Consider the following 17,687-nt stretch of genomic DNA (forward strand, 5'->3'; position numbering starts at 1 on the left):
CATAAAGCAGTGTACTATAAATATTATGATCTTTAAATAGATTCTCTTTTAATTAATGACCTAATTTAAATGTATGGGTGAACTAACCCTTTAATGTGGCATCAGATGATTCTCTGATTAGATTTTGTTAGAATTACTGTTATGCTCAAAATAAATGTGTGGGTGTCTTCAGTAAATCATGGTAAAATGTATGATATAGGTATTACACTTTTATTATATTATTAATGCTTGAAGACCCATTTTTGTCTGTGACCCACATTCCTGTTGCATATTTTCTCATATCAACAATCCTTGAGTTCTGTTTTCCCCTTCACACCAACAGTGCTATAAGGTGTTTGGAGAGGAGCTGTCGAGTCGCAGCACTTGGGACGCTGCATCTAAGACGTGTCTGACACAAAGAGCCACACTGGTGACGGTGCCAAACCACAGAGTTCAGGGTAAATCAAACCCACACACCGCACAGAAAGAAAACAGGTTACATGAAAACACACACAAATACACACACCAAAAAAAGTGAAAATATCAAATTTAAAGACAGATGCTTTAAATAATGGGACTGACATGCCCAAAGTGTCTGTTTGTTATGTATTGCAGTAATTTATCTGGATGGAAACAGGCTAATCTGTTTTTCTCTATTTCCTCTCTCTCTCTTCAGCATTCCTCGTGACTCTGCTTCCCAACAGCAGTTTTCATTTGTGGGTCGGACTCACCTCAGAATCACAGGCTCAGTTCAAGTGGTTTGAACCTGGCTTCCTCAGCTACACTAACTGGGCCCCTGGAGAACCAGTGGACAACAAACAAATGAAAAGCCCGGTATCTATCTATCTATCTATCTATCTATCTATCTATCTATCTATCTATCTATCTATCTATCTATCTATCTATCTATCTATCTATCTATCTATCTATCTATCTATCTATCTATCTATCTATCTATCTATCTATCTATCTATCTGTCTGTCTGTCTGTCTGTCTGTCTGTCTGTCTGTCTGTCTGTCTGTCTCTCTGTCTGTCTGTCTGTCTGTCTGTCTGTCTGTCTGTCTGTCTGTCTGTCTGTCTGTCTGTGTCTGTCTCTGTCTGTCTGTCTGTCTGTCTGTCTCTGTCTGTCTGTCTGTCTGTCTGTCTCTGTCTGTCTGTCTGTCTGTCTGTCTCTCTCTCTGTCTGTCTGTCTGTCTGTCTGTCTGTCTGTCTGTCTGTCTATTTATCTGTCTGTCTCTCTGTCTGTCTGTCTGTCTCTGTCTGTCTCTGTCTGTCTATCTGTTTGTCTCTCTGTCTGTCTGTCTGTCTGTCTCTGTCTGTCTGTCTATCTGTCTGTCTGTCTGTCTGTCTGTCTCTGTCTGTCTGTCTGTCTGTCTGTCTGTCTATCTATCTGTCTCTCTATCTGTCTGTCTGTCTCTGTCTGTCTGTCTGTCTGTCTGTCTGTCTGTCTGTCTGTCTGTCTGTCTGTCTGTCTGTCTGTCTGTCTGTCTGTCTGTCTGTCTGTCTGTCTGTCTGTCTGTCTATCTATCTATCTATCTATCTATCTATCTATCTATCTATCTATCTATCTATCTATCTGTCTGTCTCTCTGTCTCTGTCTGTCTGTCTGTCTGTCTGTCTGTTGAGCTGAATAAATAAGCTTTCCATTGATGTATAGTTTGTAGGGATAGGACAATATTTGGTTGAGATACAACTATTGAAATTCTGGAATCTGAAGGTGCAAAAAACATAAAAATATAAATATTGAGACAACCGCCTTTAAAGCTGTCTAAATTAAGCACTTATCAATGCATATTACTAATCGAAAATTAAGTTCTGATATATTTACAGTAGGAAATTTACAAAATGATTCATAGAACATGGTCTTTACTTAATATTCTAATTTTTCACAAAATTATACCTACACTATGCAACAAAAGACAATCTATCGTCACAAATATGCATCTGTTTGTGTCCTTCTAGGGTAACTGTGTTTTGCTTCTGCATGGTAGTCCTCAGCGGATTACAGGCATGTGGGCATCTCGCAGGTGTGATGCGGAGAAACACGGCTTCATCTGTATGAAAGATAAAGGTACAGGAACATCTCAAATTCACAAGCACACACAAATACACTTATAAAACAGCCGGTTACTATATTAGGCACACCAGATTAACTGCCAGTTAAAGGTCCTGTAAAATAAAACTAAGGTTTTTTTAGATGTTAGTTTCAGTCTGTTAGGTTTAAGGATATCTATAAGCTAGTGTACTACAAAATAGTGACAACATTTGTGTTCAGAACATATGAAACTAATATAAATATACAAAGCTTGCATTTTGTCTCTTCTGCTTAAATTAATCAACATTTTTTTCACGTCACCTCATAGTTCAGTTTCTCAGTAGAATGCATTGATGCAATATGTTAAATTTTTCTCTGATATGTACACAGAAGGTATATTGTCTAGGTAAGTGCAAAAAAATCCAGAAATGGTTTTACAGGTCATTTTCTAACACTAGGTATTGTCCCTAATATGAAATGGTTGCTTTTGACCATATTTGGAAGGGTTGTGAATACTAATAAGCAGCTCATGTCAGTGCCTGAAAAACCATTACAAACTTTGAAAGCACATCTCATAATATACATGTTGAACTTTTAAAATATAGAAAACTGACCTTATGTCTATTCGGGGTGGCATTAAATAAATTTGTCATCCGTGTATGTCATATTTTGCATTCTGAAACAGATGAGATCATGCATGGCTGCCTTCTTCACAGAACTGCTCACGCTTCCTTAAAATTCGTCCTTTTTTCCACATACATACATAGTAAGTGTAATACAAGCTTTAATTTATTTAACAACAATATTTTTTCTCCTTATTTTTATCTCGTTGTGGCCAATCAAATGCTTCCTGCTTGTAGGTTGGTAATTATATTATGAACTCTTATTATTCAGCTATATGTCATAAAGCCCGCCTCCTCCGTGTTAATGAACGAGACTTGAGCCCAAATAAAAAAATGAATTACACTTGCAATGAAATATCTCGAAAAATGGTTTTGGTCAATTAAGGCACTTGTTATCAAGCTGATATAGATGCAGAACTTCATTTTTGTAAAGAGTATGTTTTTAGCCAGTAATTTAATGCTATAAAAGCGGGGCGTGTCATTGTGATTGACAGCTTCTCAAAGCAGAGCTTCGGGAGGAGTGTCAAGTGTTATTATTCGATTTCTGGGTTATTTTACCATGATAAAATGAGTTGTTCAGCAGTAAACTATACTTTCTGACCTACAGGACCTGATGGATTACTGTTTATTCGGTAAAATAAGAGCTTTATCTGACTTTATTAGTTTGCTCATACACGCCTAGCCATGATGGGGAAAATACAGATGATCGCTATCTAGCAGTAATTCTTTTTATGGGTCTGAAATAATAATTAGGAAGACAAACCTAATATTGGCCTCCACATCGAACTCCTGTAACGTTATTTGAACTTGATTTAAAAGGATGTCTCTGACATTTTGAGTTTCGGCAGTTTGTCAAATTAATTTGCAGTTGTAAAATATTAATGTTCTAGAAACAGAATATTATATAGCAAATAGAGCTGTAAATGTTATATATCATTTATATACACCATTTACCGTTGGCTTTTTTGAAAACACCTAATAAATATTAAAATGAAGGTAAATTCTTATTTGCCAGATATTAAGGCATCTGATAAACCAAATAAAAACAGCAAAAAAATTATATATAACAATATACAAGCGATGTTAAAGAAGCTGATAGGCCTATTCATTTAGACATCAGTTGATGTATTAATACTGCTAAGTTTATAGTACAAATTGACGAGGGTTATTTTATACAGTGCAGGGATATTTAGAAATCTTGCTGTGTTAAACGCATGATTTTTCCCGCATGGTAAATTGTTATCTATGGTGTGTATATTTTGGGTCTTGTTGATTGCTAATTAAAATAAAAACCTTTGTGAACAAGTGATTTTTCTACCCCTATGAAGATATTAAATACCAACAACCCGTTATAAAATAATTTTTTTTGTGCTCAAATTGTGAGTCTAACCAGTTTTTTTAATAAATCATATATTATTGCATGTTTTTAAATGTAAGTGCTAATATTTATATAAGCAAGCCTTTGTTGTAGTGCAGTTACGGGCAGTCAAATGAGAAGTTTGGGGGGCGTGGTTGATTTGACGTACGAGCGTTTGGTTGGAAGCTTGATTCCGCGGCTCCGCCTCTGGCTCCATCTGGTAGTCCCTTCTGTGCATGCCCAGGCTTCAATTTCAGCAGTGTTTTGCGACATTTTGTGCCCATCAGGCGTTTTGCCTTCAAAGCGTTCAATGGGAAAAGGTACTGTTGCGTCGTCCATATTTTTTACAGTCATTGTGTCAGAATTTGGCATAACCAACATGAAGCACAGATCTATCCTATGTCAGTGGTGAAGCTGCTGCTGCTCTAAATATGTGCTGGATATTTTCTCGTCAGCTGAGCAAATCTCTAGCAACTGTATGATTTTGTTTTTACTATATGGACCTAAATTAAGATTTGCAGCACCCTTTAACATCTATACCACTAACAATTAAGGCAATTCAGAAGGTTTAAGCAAGGTGGCTGGTGAGGACATATCTTGAGCCACTTTGTTAAATATCCTCTGTACATGTGTTTCCAGACCCTGCCCTGCCCCCTGGCGTGGACCGTCTTCCCCCATCATTAGATGGCCCGTTAGAGTTTGATGGTGTTCAGTACCGGATCCTGCAGAAACGTCTGGATTGGCATTCAGCTCTGCAGGTGTGTGAATCAGTCAACGGGACACTGGCTGCTGTACGAGACCCTCGGCAGAATGCTTACCTCACCCTTCTCCTCAGCACACTCCGGAAACCTGCTTGGATTGCATTACACAATGAAGGGGTGAGTGACGTTGTGTGTATGACATACCAAAAGACCAAATTTATTAGCCCTCCCTAATTTAACAAGGACATTTTTCACATTATTTGCAATTAGATTACATGAGATTTAACTTTATTGTCATTACACATGTACAGGTACAAGGCAACGAAAGGCAGTTTAGGTCTAACCAAGAGTGCAAGTGCAGAATATTGGGATAAGTTATAAAGTGCAATGGTAGAAAAACTATGGTAATGTATTTACAGATGGATGTACTATGAACATTATATACAGGTTGTAATAACTATGAACAGAGATTTACAATAGATGAATAGATGTACAGGTTGCTATTAATAATCAAAAGTATGCAGATAGATATGAACATAATTACAGTTTTTCTTCTGGAAAAGTTTTTTTTTTTTGGCTGGAATAAAATAATAATATTAGTAACAAAACATTAAAACTGCTAAGATAAGTATTATTTGCTCCGTTAAGAAATCATCATTATTTAATTTTTACATTTTTTTTGCCACAGAACAAACCAGGGTTGTCTAATGTCTTGCCTAATTAACCTAACTTGCTTAAATAATCTAGATTAGCCTTTAAATTGCGATTTTATTACGTAATGAATGTACAAAAAAAAAAGATATATCCTGTGAAATAAAATAACAATAAGTAAATACTTTAACAAATAAACATGGTTTTATAATATTGTTTTACTGGGAATTATTACAAAGCTGTCTGGAATACTAGACTCTGGCCAGCCGTAACATTCCGAGGCATGTTATTCAGAGAAAACAACCGCTAAATAACACAGCCTTATCCAGCAACTTCAAACTTAACTTATACTCCCCATAATCACTACACTATTGAATATTTGCACGTTTAAATATTGCACATATTCATCTCACTACATTGCACTGATTTATTCAATCCGTTTTGAATTGTACATACCCACTGTACATACTGTACACATTTGTAATTATGTTCATATTTATCTGCACACTTCTGATTATTAATAGCAACCCGTGCATACATTCATCTATTGTTAATCTCTGTTTATAGTTTTTAAAACCTGTATACAATGTTCATAGTACATCAATCTGTAAATATCACCATAGTTTTTCTATAACTGCACTTTATAACTTTAACCAATTAACCAATATTCTGCACTTGCTGCTATTGCACTGCTGGTTAGACCTAAACTGCATTTCGTTACTTTTACCTGTACATGTGTAATGACAATAAAGTTGAACCTAATCTAATCCAATCTAATCAAATCACCTTTATTGTCAGTGAATACAAATCCATACTGTATACAGTACTTACTTCTAGGCATGGGACGATAACCGTTTTTAAAGTATACTGCGTAAGGTTTTAAAAGCGACAAAATTTTCTGCTATACCATTCCTAAAGTATACGTCCAGTTTAAGTTTTTTTAGGACAACAGTATCTTCAGCAGAAAAGATATCCAGGATAGCGTTTTATAATATGTGTTTGGAACCTAATGAAGACAGCAGAAGTCAATGATTGATTTGAATTATTCAGCCTGACACATTTACTGCTTCAAAATATTTTAAATGTTTCTCAAAATAAAGTTTTAAAAAGGGAAAAAAGTTTTTGTTTTTACCCAGACATTTAAAAAGAACATATTTTAGAGCTGTAATCACAATACCGTGAAGCTGGGATTTTTTATTTATTTATTTATTTTTTTTTCACACAGTTTTTTTTTTTTTTATCACAGTCAGAATCTTATACTGGCCCATGCCTACCTACTATACATCCGTATTCATATGTATTCATATGTTACTTGTCCATCACACTGCGTTTTTAAACTGTTTTTGACTGTTTGGCACCACTTATGAATGAATAATACATAGGTTAGTATATGCTTAATCCAGTTAGTTTCATTTCTGTCAGCTTTGCATTTTGGACTGTTTGGCGGCTTTGCATCAGGCTGGTGATAAGCCTGTCTGCCTTTAATCTGCAATACTAACCTCCTGGATGTACTTTACGCCTAACTTGGCAGGATATATTAGGAAATGCACACATATACTACAGGTCAGTGGTTAACTAAACTCAGGTTATGTTCAGAGCATAAGTTGCTAAGGCTACTTAGATGCACTGAAAGTTACCTTTTGCTTCTGGAACTAAAAGATGAGGTTATCTGCTCACATATCCTCAAACTGATGTGGTTATGTTACATATCCTGCTTTCTGGAATACCCCCATTGACGCATTGTGGAAATACTTAAATAAATAAATAAATAAATAAATAATAATGCAACAAATTAACTTTAATTGACTTCTTGTTTTCCAGGGGCGGAGCTACTCGTGGTTGGGTGAAGAGGAGATCACATTCAGTGATTGGCGGGACAGAGAGCCCAGTCAGATGTACGGTTGTGGTCACATGACCACTGAGGGCCAGTGGGCTGTGGCTGCTTGCAATACAAAATTAAATGCAGCCATTTGTGAAATTAACACTGGTAAGAACATGTAATGGTACACTCTCAGAAATAAAGGTATGTGAGCTGTCACTGGGGCAGTACCTCTTCAAAAGGTACATATTTGTTCTTAAAGTGTCCATATTGGTACCTCAAAAGTATTTATTAGTACCTAGAAATTTTAAAAAGGACACTTTTGTACTTCTTAGGTGCTAATATGTATTTTTGAGGTATTATTATGGACCTTTATGGTGCAAATTGTTACCTTTTGAAAAGGTACCACCCCAGTGACAGCTTGCAAACCTTTATTTCTGAGAGTGTACATGCTTCCATATTAGTTTTTTGTAGCATGCAGCATGTGCCGTGGACAGTATGCATATTTAGTTTGTGCACAGGATTTCCAATTGTATAAGAATGGAAGGAACGGAAATGGTTTTGAATGTGTGAAATTGCTAGTTAAATGTGTACAGTTTGTTAGTTAATTTTGTTAATGAATTTTCTTGATTTTAAAGATTTTTAAATCTCATGATCAAATATGTTTAAATCTGAAGTTTACAGTTTCTCTGGATTTACTGGTTTTGTTTTGATATTGATTTAAATTAAATGCTAATAGTTTTATGATATAAAGGTTCTAATCTCAAATCAAAGTAGTGGCATTTAGAGTATTTCTTTTCAGAATTAGATGATTGATCAGAATAACAAATGTTTTCATTTATTTTGAGTGGAAATCAGATGTTTTTTGGCTTATGGTGATATCGTAACACTTCTGAAGTTTAAACACTAGCATTATGTTGTCTAAAAATGAATATGTAAAACATAAATGTCTAAAAACAATGCACATTTTTATTTTATGCAAAACTTTTTTTGCCCCCTTGAAAGAAATGTCATCAGTAGTTTACAGAATGAGATTTTTTCTCAAACACATCCAGAAAAACTAAGAATTTTTTAAGTGGTCTCTCAAATTTTTTTTTTGATAGCTTTGTATTATACTGTGTATAAAATAAAAATGAATTCACACAATTGAATTAATAAGAAAAAAAAACATCTAGAATGTTTCCAGAATTTTATTTGATATATTTCAGTGCATAACTAGAACTCATTCATTCATTCATTTTCTTTTCGGCTTATTCCCTTTATTAATCTGGCATCGCCACAGCGGAATGAACCGCCAACTTATCCAGCACATGTTTTATGCAGTGGATGCCCTTCCAGCTGCAGCCCATTACTAGGAAACACCCATACACTCTCATTCACACACATACACTACGGATATTTTTTAGCTTACCCAATTCACCTGTACCACATGTCTTGGGACTGTGGGGGAAACCGGAGCACACCGATGAAACCCACGCGAGCACAGGGAGAACATGCAAACTCCACACAGAAATGCCAACTGACCCAGCCGAGGCTCAAACCAGCGACCTTCTTGCTGTGAGGCGACAGCACTAACTACTGCGCCACTGCGTCGCCCATAACTAGAACTACCTTTTTTTTATTAAACGAAAAGCTATTGTTTTATTTATTTTTATATATGAATTTTTTATATCCATTATAGACATTTGACCAGTTACTTATTTCATTTAGTTGCTATTTTAGCTTTTATTTTGATGTCTGATTTTTTCAGTTATAGTTTAAGCTAGCTAAACTGATGTATACTATACAGTGTGCTAATATTTTATTCGAGCCATAGCCTTTGATAGTTTTTACTCTCGTTGGTCTTATTTCTGCACATGTTATAGCCTGTAGTTTTCTAATAGCCTTTGTGTTTGTTCTGTATCTGCATCAGAAAGGACGATAGAGCACAGATGGATGTATCCTGGTGTTTGCCCACAGCCTGTTGGTAACTGGTCCTGGATTCCTTTCAGAAATCACTGCTACTCCTTCATTCTACACGAACTACAGTTCAAACAGGAGGCCATTCGCATGTGTAGCAAAGGTAACGTCCACACTCAGGAACATACAAACACACAGAAAGTTAACTTCAGTTTGACACTGACCAACGTGCTAAACAAAACCAAAACACACATTCTAAAATGAAATAAAATAACAATAAAAGTAACTATAATAGTAACAACAATAACAATGCACAATAATTACAGGAATGAACTGCAACATATGTGACTTCGGACCACGAAACCAGTCATAAGTGTTTTTTTTCAACTGGAATTTGTACATTAAATAAAAGCTGCATAACTAAAGGCTGATTTATGCCTCATTCAGACTTTGTAGCTGCCTGTCGCTCTGGGTGGCGACCTGCTTCAAACGCAGGGGTGTGTAGAAATATACAGCACGAATACAACCAGCCTCTGAGGGAGCAGAGAGAGGGTCAGTGTATCTTTTGGTCATTGGATTTTCATTTTAGAAACAGATATTGAAAAACGAAAAACGAGTTGTTTTTTGATTTTCGTTTTAAAATAAAAAAAACGAAAATTAAAATTCAATTTAAAACGAAAAATCAAAAATGAAATGGTGAAAAATGAAAAAAAAAAAAATTCAAAAATTATTTGATTTTCATTTTTTTATTTTGAATAACAAAAAATTAAATCACCAGAAAACAAAAACGAATAAACACTTGTTTTTTTTTTATTCTGAAACCAGATAGGCAGACACCTTTACGGTGACGCAATGCTGCCATACACAGGCTAGCCAGCCATAGGCTTTTATTTTTTTCCACGTAATAATGTTATAAAAGGTATTTTCTTGTCATAACAGGAATTTGTAAATACATAATTTACTCATTAAAGCCGGTTATATCGACATAATTGACGATATATGCATTATTTGCATTGCTGAACAAATTTTTGAAAATAAGTTTATTGTTAAAACCACTTCCACTTCAGGAGTGACAGTAACATTAGACATTCGATCGGAATCATTACTCATCTCTCCGTGTTATATATATATAAAATAGCAGTAGGCTATTTTTTAATAATTTAAATTTATGTAGTGGGGTGATGACGCATGCACACAACTCACCTGCTTAGTGATTGTCCGTTTTAAAAAGACACGGGATGGTTATCAGGATGTTTGTGCAGCATACCTCCTTTCAGATAATATTAATTGTTAATTTTTTTATTTTGAAATACTACTTATTTAAATATGTGTAAAAAACAACTGTAATAATGCCTCCCTCATTTGAAATAATTCGTGATCAAACTTCGAGAAGTGGAAGTATTGTGGTTTTAACAATATTAAAACTTTCTTTTCAGAAAAGTGTTCAGTAAAGCAGCCCAATGTAATGTCAAAATAAAGGTTGTTTCATTTAAAAAAAAAAAAAAAGCTAAAAAAAAATGTATAGCCCATAACCGGCCCTTATATGAGAAATATGTTGTCCTAATGAGGAAAATATGTCTTAACAAAATCCAGCAGGTCAGCATTGCGTCACCATCAATGAGTTGGCCTATCTGGTTTCGGAATATAAAAAAACAGGTCTTTATTCGTTTTTGTTTTCTGGTGATCTTATTTTTTGTTATTCAAAATAAAAAATGAAAGTCAAATCATTTTTGAATTTTACTTTTTCGTTTTTCACCATGAAAGAGAAAAATTTGTCGTTTTTTGATATTCGTTTTAAAATTCAAACACAAAAATCCAAAAACACATTGAATTTCAATTTTCGTTTTTGAATTTTAAAACGAAAATAAAAAAACGACTTTGTTTTTTGTTTTTCATTATCTGTTTCTAAAATGAAAATCCAATGCCCAAAAGATACACTGACCAGAGAGGATCACATGAGCTCTACAGGTGTTCCTATTGGCTGTCGCTCAGTCACTCTTCATTTGCATAAAGTTAAAGGATTCTCAACTTTGTCGTGTCGATCGACACGCCCACCTGGTCGCTGTCGCTTGCGTTGATGGAGGTCGCTGGAAGTCGCTTACTTTCTGTTGAAGTGAATGGTCATTGTCACTTTGCCGCTGCAAGTCGCTTGTAGTGTGAATGGTTAAGCTGGAAAATACAGATTTCTTTAGATTTAGCTCACTCCACAATTCACACATTATTGTCTGGCTAGTTTCTGTTCTCTTCTTATGCTAAAAAGGCAACAATGGTTTAACATCCCTGACCATTATCACCAATAAAGCCTAAAAAAACAGACCATCAGTATATTGTAAATCGATAGGTTCAAATATTCTTTCCAGTTATCAAAGAAATAATTTGTGACTTTATTTTAGTTTTGTAAATATTAAATTGTTTTAAATTCAAAATTGTAATATATAAATCAGTGTAAACCCATGAATGGTGGAAAAACATATTCTGTAATTGTGTATTAAAACCACATGGGTCTCCACTTTTGCCATGGCCTTGCTTTTTGGTTTTAACAAACCTATCCCTCGAGTTTTTCTAAACTTTTTAACAAAAACTTTCTTCCTTTCCCACAGCTGTTGCAATTTCTAGCCAAGAATTATAGGCCGTCTGGTTATCCCTATGATCAAGATGGATCATAAAGATGACTGTACAGGCGTACCTGTTTCAGAATCTCTTCAAAGTCAAATGCGGTGACGTGCAAACTGTGCAAAGAATTTCATGTGCTCCTCCAGCCAAAATCATGTCACGTGTACCCAAAGCGAATCTTCGCTAACACTGCGATGATGTCACAGTCGCCGTGTGCTCTCAAGCGAACTAGCGCATGTGTCGAGTATAAATCAGCCTTTAAGCATCCCAATGAAGTATATTATGTTAAAATTGAAAAATATCTGGTTGAAACACACAAATATTTAAATATATTTTGAATAATAATCATAATTATAATTATTAATAATAATTATAATAATTATAAAGTGGAGAGTGCATATTTTTTATATATTTAGAGTAGGACGTGTACAAAAAATCTTCATGGAACAAAATCTTTACTTAATATTTGAACAATTTTTGGCATAAAAGAAAAATTATGATTATTCAATAATGGCTATAAACAGTTTTGTGGTCCATGTTCCCATATTACATACACTCTAAAACCCAAAAAGTTAAGGTAACTCAAACCATTTGAGGAAACCGATTGCAACAAACCATTTAAGTTCAAAAACTAATCTATATGAGTACTGTGAACGTACTCCATTTAAGTTGAAGTAATGAGGTATTTAATCAACTCATTACCTTTAACACTGAGTTCAAAACTCTTTTCAAAGGAGTAGAATTAACTTTCAGTCAATTTTGAGTTAACTACACTCATTTCATTTGATAAAGTTGACCGTTGGGTTTTACAGTGTATAATTACTTCAATAATCATGTTTTTTTCTAACACAGTTGGTGCTAAGCTGTTGTCAATATTGGATGAAAACGAGAATGGGTTTGTATGGGAGCACATGCAGAGTTTTCAACAACAGGCTCACGGCGCTTGGCTAGGAATGATCTTTAACTCTAAAGGCAAGAGGTTTAATGAAAAACACATGTTTCCTTCATTGATCCGCAGCTTTATCAAGAGCTCTGTGTGTGCGTTTGATTGTACAGAAGGCAGTCTGGAGTGGTCCAGCGGTGAAATCGTGGATTACAGTAACTGGGAGCAGCAGGATGCTAATCTGAGCATGCTATCTGCTAACAGCTGCTTCTGGGTGAGGAGCAACACAGGCCTCTGGAGGCCTGAATCCTGCAAAAACCGCACCCATGGAGTCATCTGTAAACGGCCACGAGGTATTAATGTCACATAAATACAGTATATGGAAACATGATTTATCTGCAAATACAAATTGGGTAAAAATACACCAATTAATTTGGTTAATGAGGTGTTAATGAGGACTTTTAATTTTTTAGTCAGCCAGCTCAAGAACTTGCCTTGCTAAAATTAAATGTGCCTTTACAAAATTGCCATGTTTAAGATCCAGTTACTTTAAAAATCAAGGATCTTCACTGCTTGATTGATATACTGTACAATATAAAGTGAGTGTCAGACCGGACAAGATGCACAGCATTCAATTCCATTGCTCCGTGCCATGTCTTTAAAATATGGAAAATGATTTTACCCGAGTAGTTTCAATGGAGTTTCTGTGCTTGCTGCTCCTGACAGCACTTGCGTTTAAATAGTCTTTCATCTCCTTTCATGCCTGAACAACTAAATGAATGCTTAAGTATATTTAACTACTTTACTTTAATTACATTACAACATTGATGCTGTAAAAGGAACCATATGAACGTAAAAATAGTCACATTAACCTTTAACCGGACGTTTATCAGTGGCCGAAAAACACTAACTGTGCATAAACCCTATTGATTATTAAATTAACTTTAATTGACCTTTTGAAAGATTGGATTGGAGTGCTTAGAATTCATAAAACTAATTCAAAAGTGTGATATTGATGCATTTAATTAATAAATTGTAATAAAATGACATTTTCAGTTTTGGTTAAATGCTGTTCTTAAACTTTCATTTAGAGATTCTTGAAAACAATATAAAAATGTAGCTTTGTCGTCTAAAGAATAAATGACATTAAACATATATTAAATATTACTAGTGTTGGGCAAAAATTAATCATGACTAGTGGCATCCAATATAAAGGTTTGTTTTGACATAATTTAAGTGTATTCTGTGTATATTTATTATGTATATATAAATACTCAGAGGCATGCATATATTTCAGTAAATGTTTATTTTTATTTAGATATAAAAGATATGTGTATATGATACAAATTGAATATAAATTAAAATTTCTATGGAATTTTGTATATGTTGTATATGCTTTTTATGTATGTGTGTGTAGAACTTATAATTAACAAATATATAATATATCACATTTTGAAAATGAATATTTGTATCCATTTCTTAGTGAATATAGGCAATGTATTTTGGTGCATTGAAACAAAACAGATTTATTAAACAGATATATTTATTAAAATAATATTTTAGCCAAACATCACCAAACATCTTTAGAAATTAAAAGATGATACAATTAAATTCAAGCAAAATATTGCAAAATAAATTACAAACTACAAAATTTCAACACATTTTTTCAAATTTTTTCAAATTTTTTTGCTTTTCTTGATTTTTTTTTTTTTTTTTTTTTTTTATCTTTTTAAATTTGTATTTAGTATTTTTCTATAACATATACATTTTGTACATGTACTAGTTTTTGGACCATTATCGTAGGTTATTTTGTTAGATTAGCTCCAGATTTAGTTTCAGTACTGACTAATCCAATGTATATTAGACATTAGAATAGAATTCTAATGTCTAACATTTAGCAAAAAATGTAATATTGTTTAGCTTCCTATAAAAAATATGAATTTAAAAGAGAGATTTGTGAGGGGTGTACTTATATATGCTGAGAACTGTAACTTATGTCATAACAAAACGTTTATTTTGAATGCCATTAATCTTTGCAGCACTAATAATTGCTTCATTGTACATTTTTATTTGATAAAAATATTTTTAATTTAAGTTTTTTTGCCAAGCATCTTAGCAAAATATTCACATTATTACAATACACTCAAAAGCAGAGGAACTTAACTTACCTTTGTGTATAGTGTAGTTTCTACATCTATCGAGGATATACATGGTTAAATGCACAGTATACAATATATAATGTACGTATTCAAAATGATATTTATGTACTGTATCCACCATATTTTCTGTGTGCGAGCAGGTGCAGCCATTTGAATGTTTTTGGCTCGAGACTTCCGGTATCATTTACTTCCATTCATTTTTAGACGTTAAAAACAGCTTGATTTGCTGCCTGATGTTGCAAACGGATATTTTCTTATTATATTATTCTGCCTTGTCTGTATAGTCATGAACACTCTTGTTTGTGGAGCGAGTAGTTTGACCGTTTTCTGCTGTTTATTATTCCTAGTCATTTCTCCAATAGGCGACTGAATCTGAATGTTTAAAACAATCGTAAAAACGAGCACACTTCTGCGTTGAAGATTGAGGTCAATATAATATGTTTTCAAATAAGTGACCGTATTAATACAAGAAATGCAAAACAAAATCAGACTAGTATTATACATTGACCTTAGAGACAATTACTGTAGGTAATAACCTTTAAAATTTCAGAAATGCCAACATATAAATTCATATTGTTCAACACAATTTTCCCCTTTTCTCCATTTTCAACAGGACCCACAGCAGAGCCTGTGAATAGCTGTAAGTTATAATCATATTTAAATCTATCTTAATTCACCTAAAACATGTTGACAAATAATTTTACAAGAATAACAAGTTGCGGTAACACTTTATTTTGATGGTCCATTTGAGTGTTAGTAGACTGCTTAATATCTGCTGATGCTGCTCCTTCAACAGACATTTAACTGACTATAAGAAACTTTGCAAGTACATGTCAACTTACACTAACCCTAACCCAACCTAACAGTGTACTTATAATCTAATGAGAATTAGTTGGCATGTAGTTGCAATGTAACTTAAATTCAACAAACGGACCATCAAAATAAAGTGTGACCGAAGTTGCTTGTCATTTTTAATTTGAATATTTCATTTCTTTTCCTCTCTGTCTTGCAGCTGAGGTCGATCATCTGCACGTGTTGATTCAGGTCCTGGTGGCGGCGCTTGTTCTGATGGCTCTGGTGGTGGGCGGGGTTTACCTGTATCGTAGGAGGAGCTTCGGCTCCACAGGTGCCTTTGAGAGCGCTCGGTACAGCCGCACTAACTCCGCCCCCTCAGAAGAAGCCGAAAAAAACATTCTCGTTTCAGACATGGAGTTAAACGAACAGGGCGAATAATGATGGATGTGCTTGAGACACCTAGGAAAACAAATCTGCTGCGGCAGCAAACGACTTGAGGAAATTTACGTTTAAGAGGGACAAAAGGGATTTCGTTTTTGTCTGAGACATCGAGAGCTGTGTAGAACGCAGCAGATTATCAACCAAAATCAAAGGCTTTTTTTTCTATTAAAGTCCATCAATCTAAGCCTGTCAGCCAATCAAAGCCCATCATCTCAGAGGAGCTGCTTCGACTGGCTGGTGTGGATTTCTTTTTTTTTTTTTTTTTGCTCGTCATTATCTGGCTATGGGAATACAGTTCCTATGCGTATATTTTCATGTCATAATAATCCTGTTTAGTGCCAAAGGGAACAAAATTTACAAAAAAAAAAACCCTGCATACTTCCCTGTTATATAGTATGCTAAAAAACTGTATGTGAGCCGAGTACTGCATCCCAATTCATATTATTTGAAAACAGAAGACCCAAATGGACATTCCTTAAAGGTGCAGTAGGTGATCTGCCAAAATGCTAACCGGTTAGCATAATATCTTTGAAACACAGTCCCTCCCCTGACATCCAAAGCCACGCCTCCTGAATTCACAAACTCGTGCACCTTAAAGATGACAGCAGACAACCCAGTAGATCATGTCATCGCCAGTTTGAAAACTTTATAGTACTTTATAATACTACAATTCTGAATGAGGAGCTGTATTATATCTAGCACGTTTTCAGTTGTGTAGTTAGCAAGCAAAACTTGTCATAATGTGCAATATTTCATGCATGCAAGGATTGTTGGTCTGGTCTCACTCCTTCTTACAATTTGTCCTAAAGCAGCTACTGTATGCTTAGTGATTGGCCAGTGGGCTGCAGGAATTACACTTGTTACTAAGCCATACTTGCATGCTATTTCAGAGTGGATATTCAGAGTAGCGGTAAACAATATAGGGAGCGCGTCACAGGTTGTCATTGTGCAAAAATGAACCAATGTGAATATAAAACCAACTTCACCTCAGTAAATCAGGCTAAGCGGAACAACACTGTCTACTTATGTTTTGTTGTTAAAATAAATAAAATCGACATTATTGATGCTGTACCTTATGAAACTGAAAATAGCCACATCAATCATTCTCCGGAAGATTTCAGTGGCTGAACAACACTTCTGTGCATATAACCCATTCATAATATAACATAATCTACATTAGCTTTGCGTGACTAAATAGTTTTAAAACAGAACCTTAGCTGTCTAAAAGAAATGCTTCAGCAAATGGTGTCATCCTTCCTCCAGTGTGCAAAAGCAACTCCAATATTGATTCAGGATTTGAAAAAGTTTTGATTCAGCATTTAATTTTACCGCTGTGTCTCATGTGCACATAAACGCGCGGTGTGAATGCACCAATGGCGGATCTGCGTGACCAAAGATGTACAAATCTACATTTGTTGACAGACAGTTTGGGCTACTTATAGGAATTGTGGGAATTAACGGGCCGACAATATTTCATTGGATGAAGATTTTTTGAGTTTTATGCCTTACCCAGAATATAAAAATACATATAAATACATTTAGATCATTTACTTTAATCGTTGGAGACTTTCAACCAGCACAAAAAAATGTTTCTGAGGACAATCACCTACTGCACCTTTAAACACTTTAGAATCTCATGAGGCAACTGGAGAGAATTTACAAACTGAATTTACAATTGACTATAGTAGGTCATATGGCAATGACAAAATGGCAGATGTAGTACATCCCAAAT

At 34.6% G+C, this 17,687-nt stretch overlaps 1 protein-coding gene across 1 annotated transcript in view; it reads left to right on the forward strand.

Annotated features, from left to right (window-relative positions):
* The window catches only part of mrc2 (mannose receptor, C type 2), an 86,410-nt gene extending 69,451 nt beyond the window's left edge, over positions 1 to 16,959 (forward strand). Inside the window, exons 19-28 of the mRNA XM_056453309.1 lie at positions 323 to 437; positions 656 to 813; positions 1,942 to 2,050; positions 4,634 to 4,872; positions 7,168 to 7,333; positions 9,078 to 9,227; positions 12,530 to 12,649; positions 12,734 to 12,913; positions 15,333 to 15,359; positions 15,732 to 16,959. Coding sequence (XP_056309284.1) covers positions 323 to 437; positions 656 to 813; positions 1,942 to 2,050; positions 4,634 to 4,872; positions 7,168 to 7,333; positions 9,078 to 9,227; positions 12,530 to 12,649; positions 12,734 to 12,913; positions 15,333 to 15,359; positions 15,732 to 15,952 — 1,485 coding nt within the window. The 3' untranslated portion in view covers positions 15,953 to 16,959. The remainder of the gene's footprint in view (positions 1 to 322; positions 438 to 655; positions 814 to 1,941; positions 2,051 to 4,633; positions 4,873 to 7,167; positions 7,334 to 9,077; positions 9,228 to 12,529; positions 12,650 to 12,733; positions 12,914 to 15,332; positions 15,360 to 15,731) is intronic.
* The last annotated feature ends 728 nt before the right edge of the window (positions 16,960 to 17,687 follow it).

This window comes from Danio aesculapii, chromosome 3 (assembly GCF_903798145.1).
Source record: "Danio aesculapii chromosome 3, fDanAes4.1, whole genome shotgun sequence".
Classification (NCBI taxonomy): Eukaryota; Metazoa; Chordata; class Actinopteri; order Cypriniformes; family Danionidae; genus Danio; species Danio aesculapii.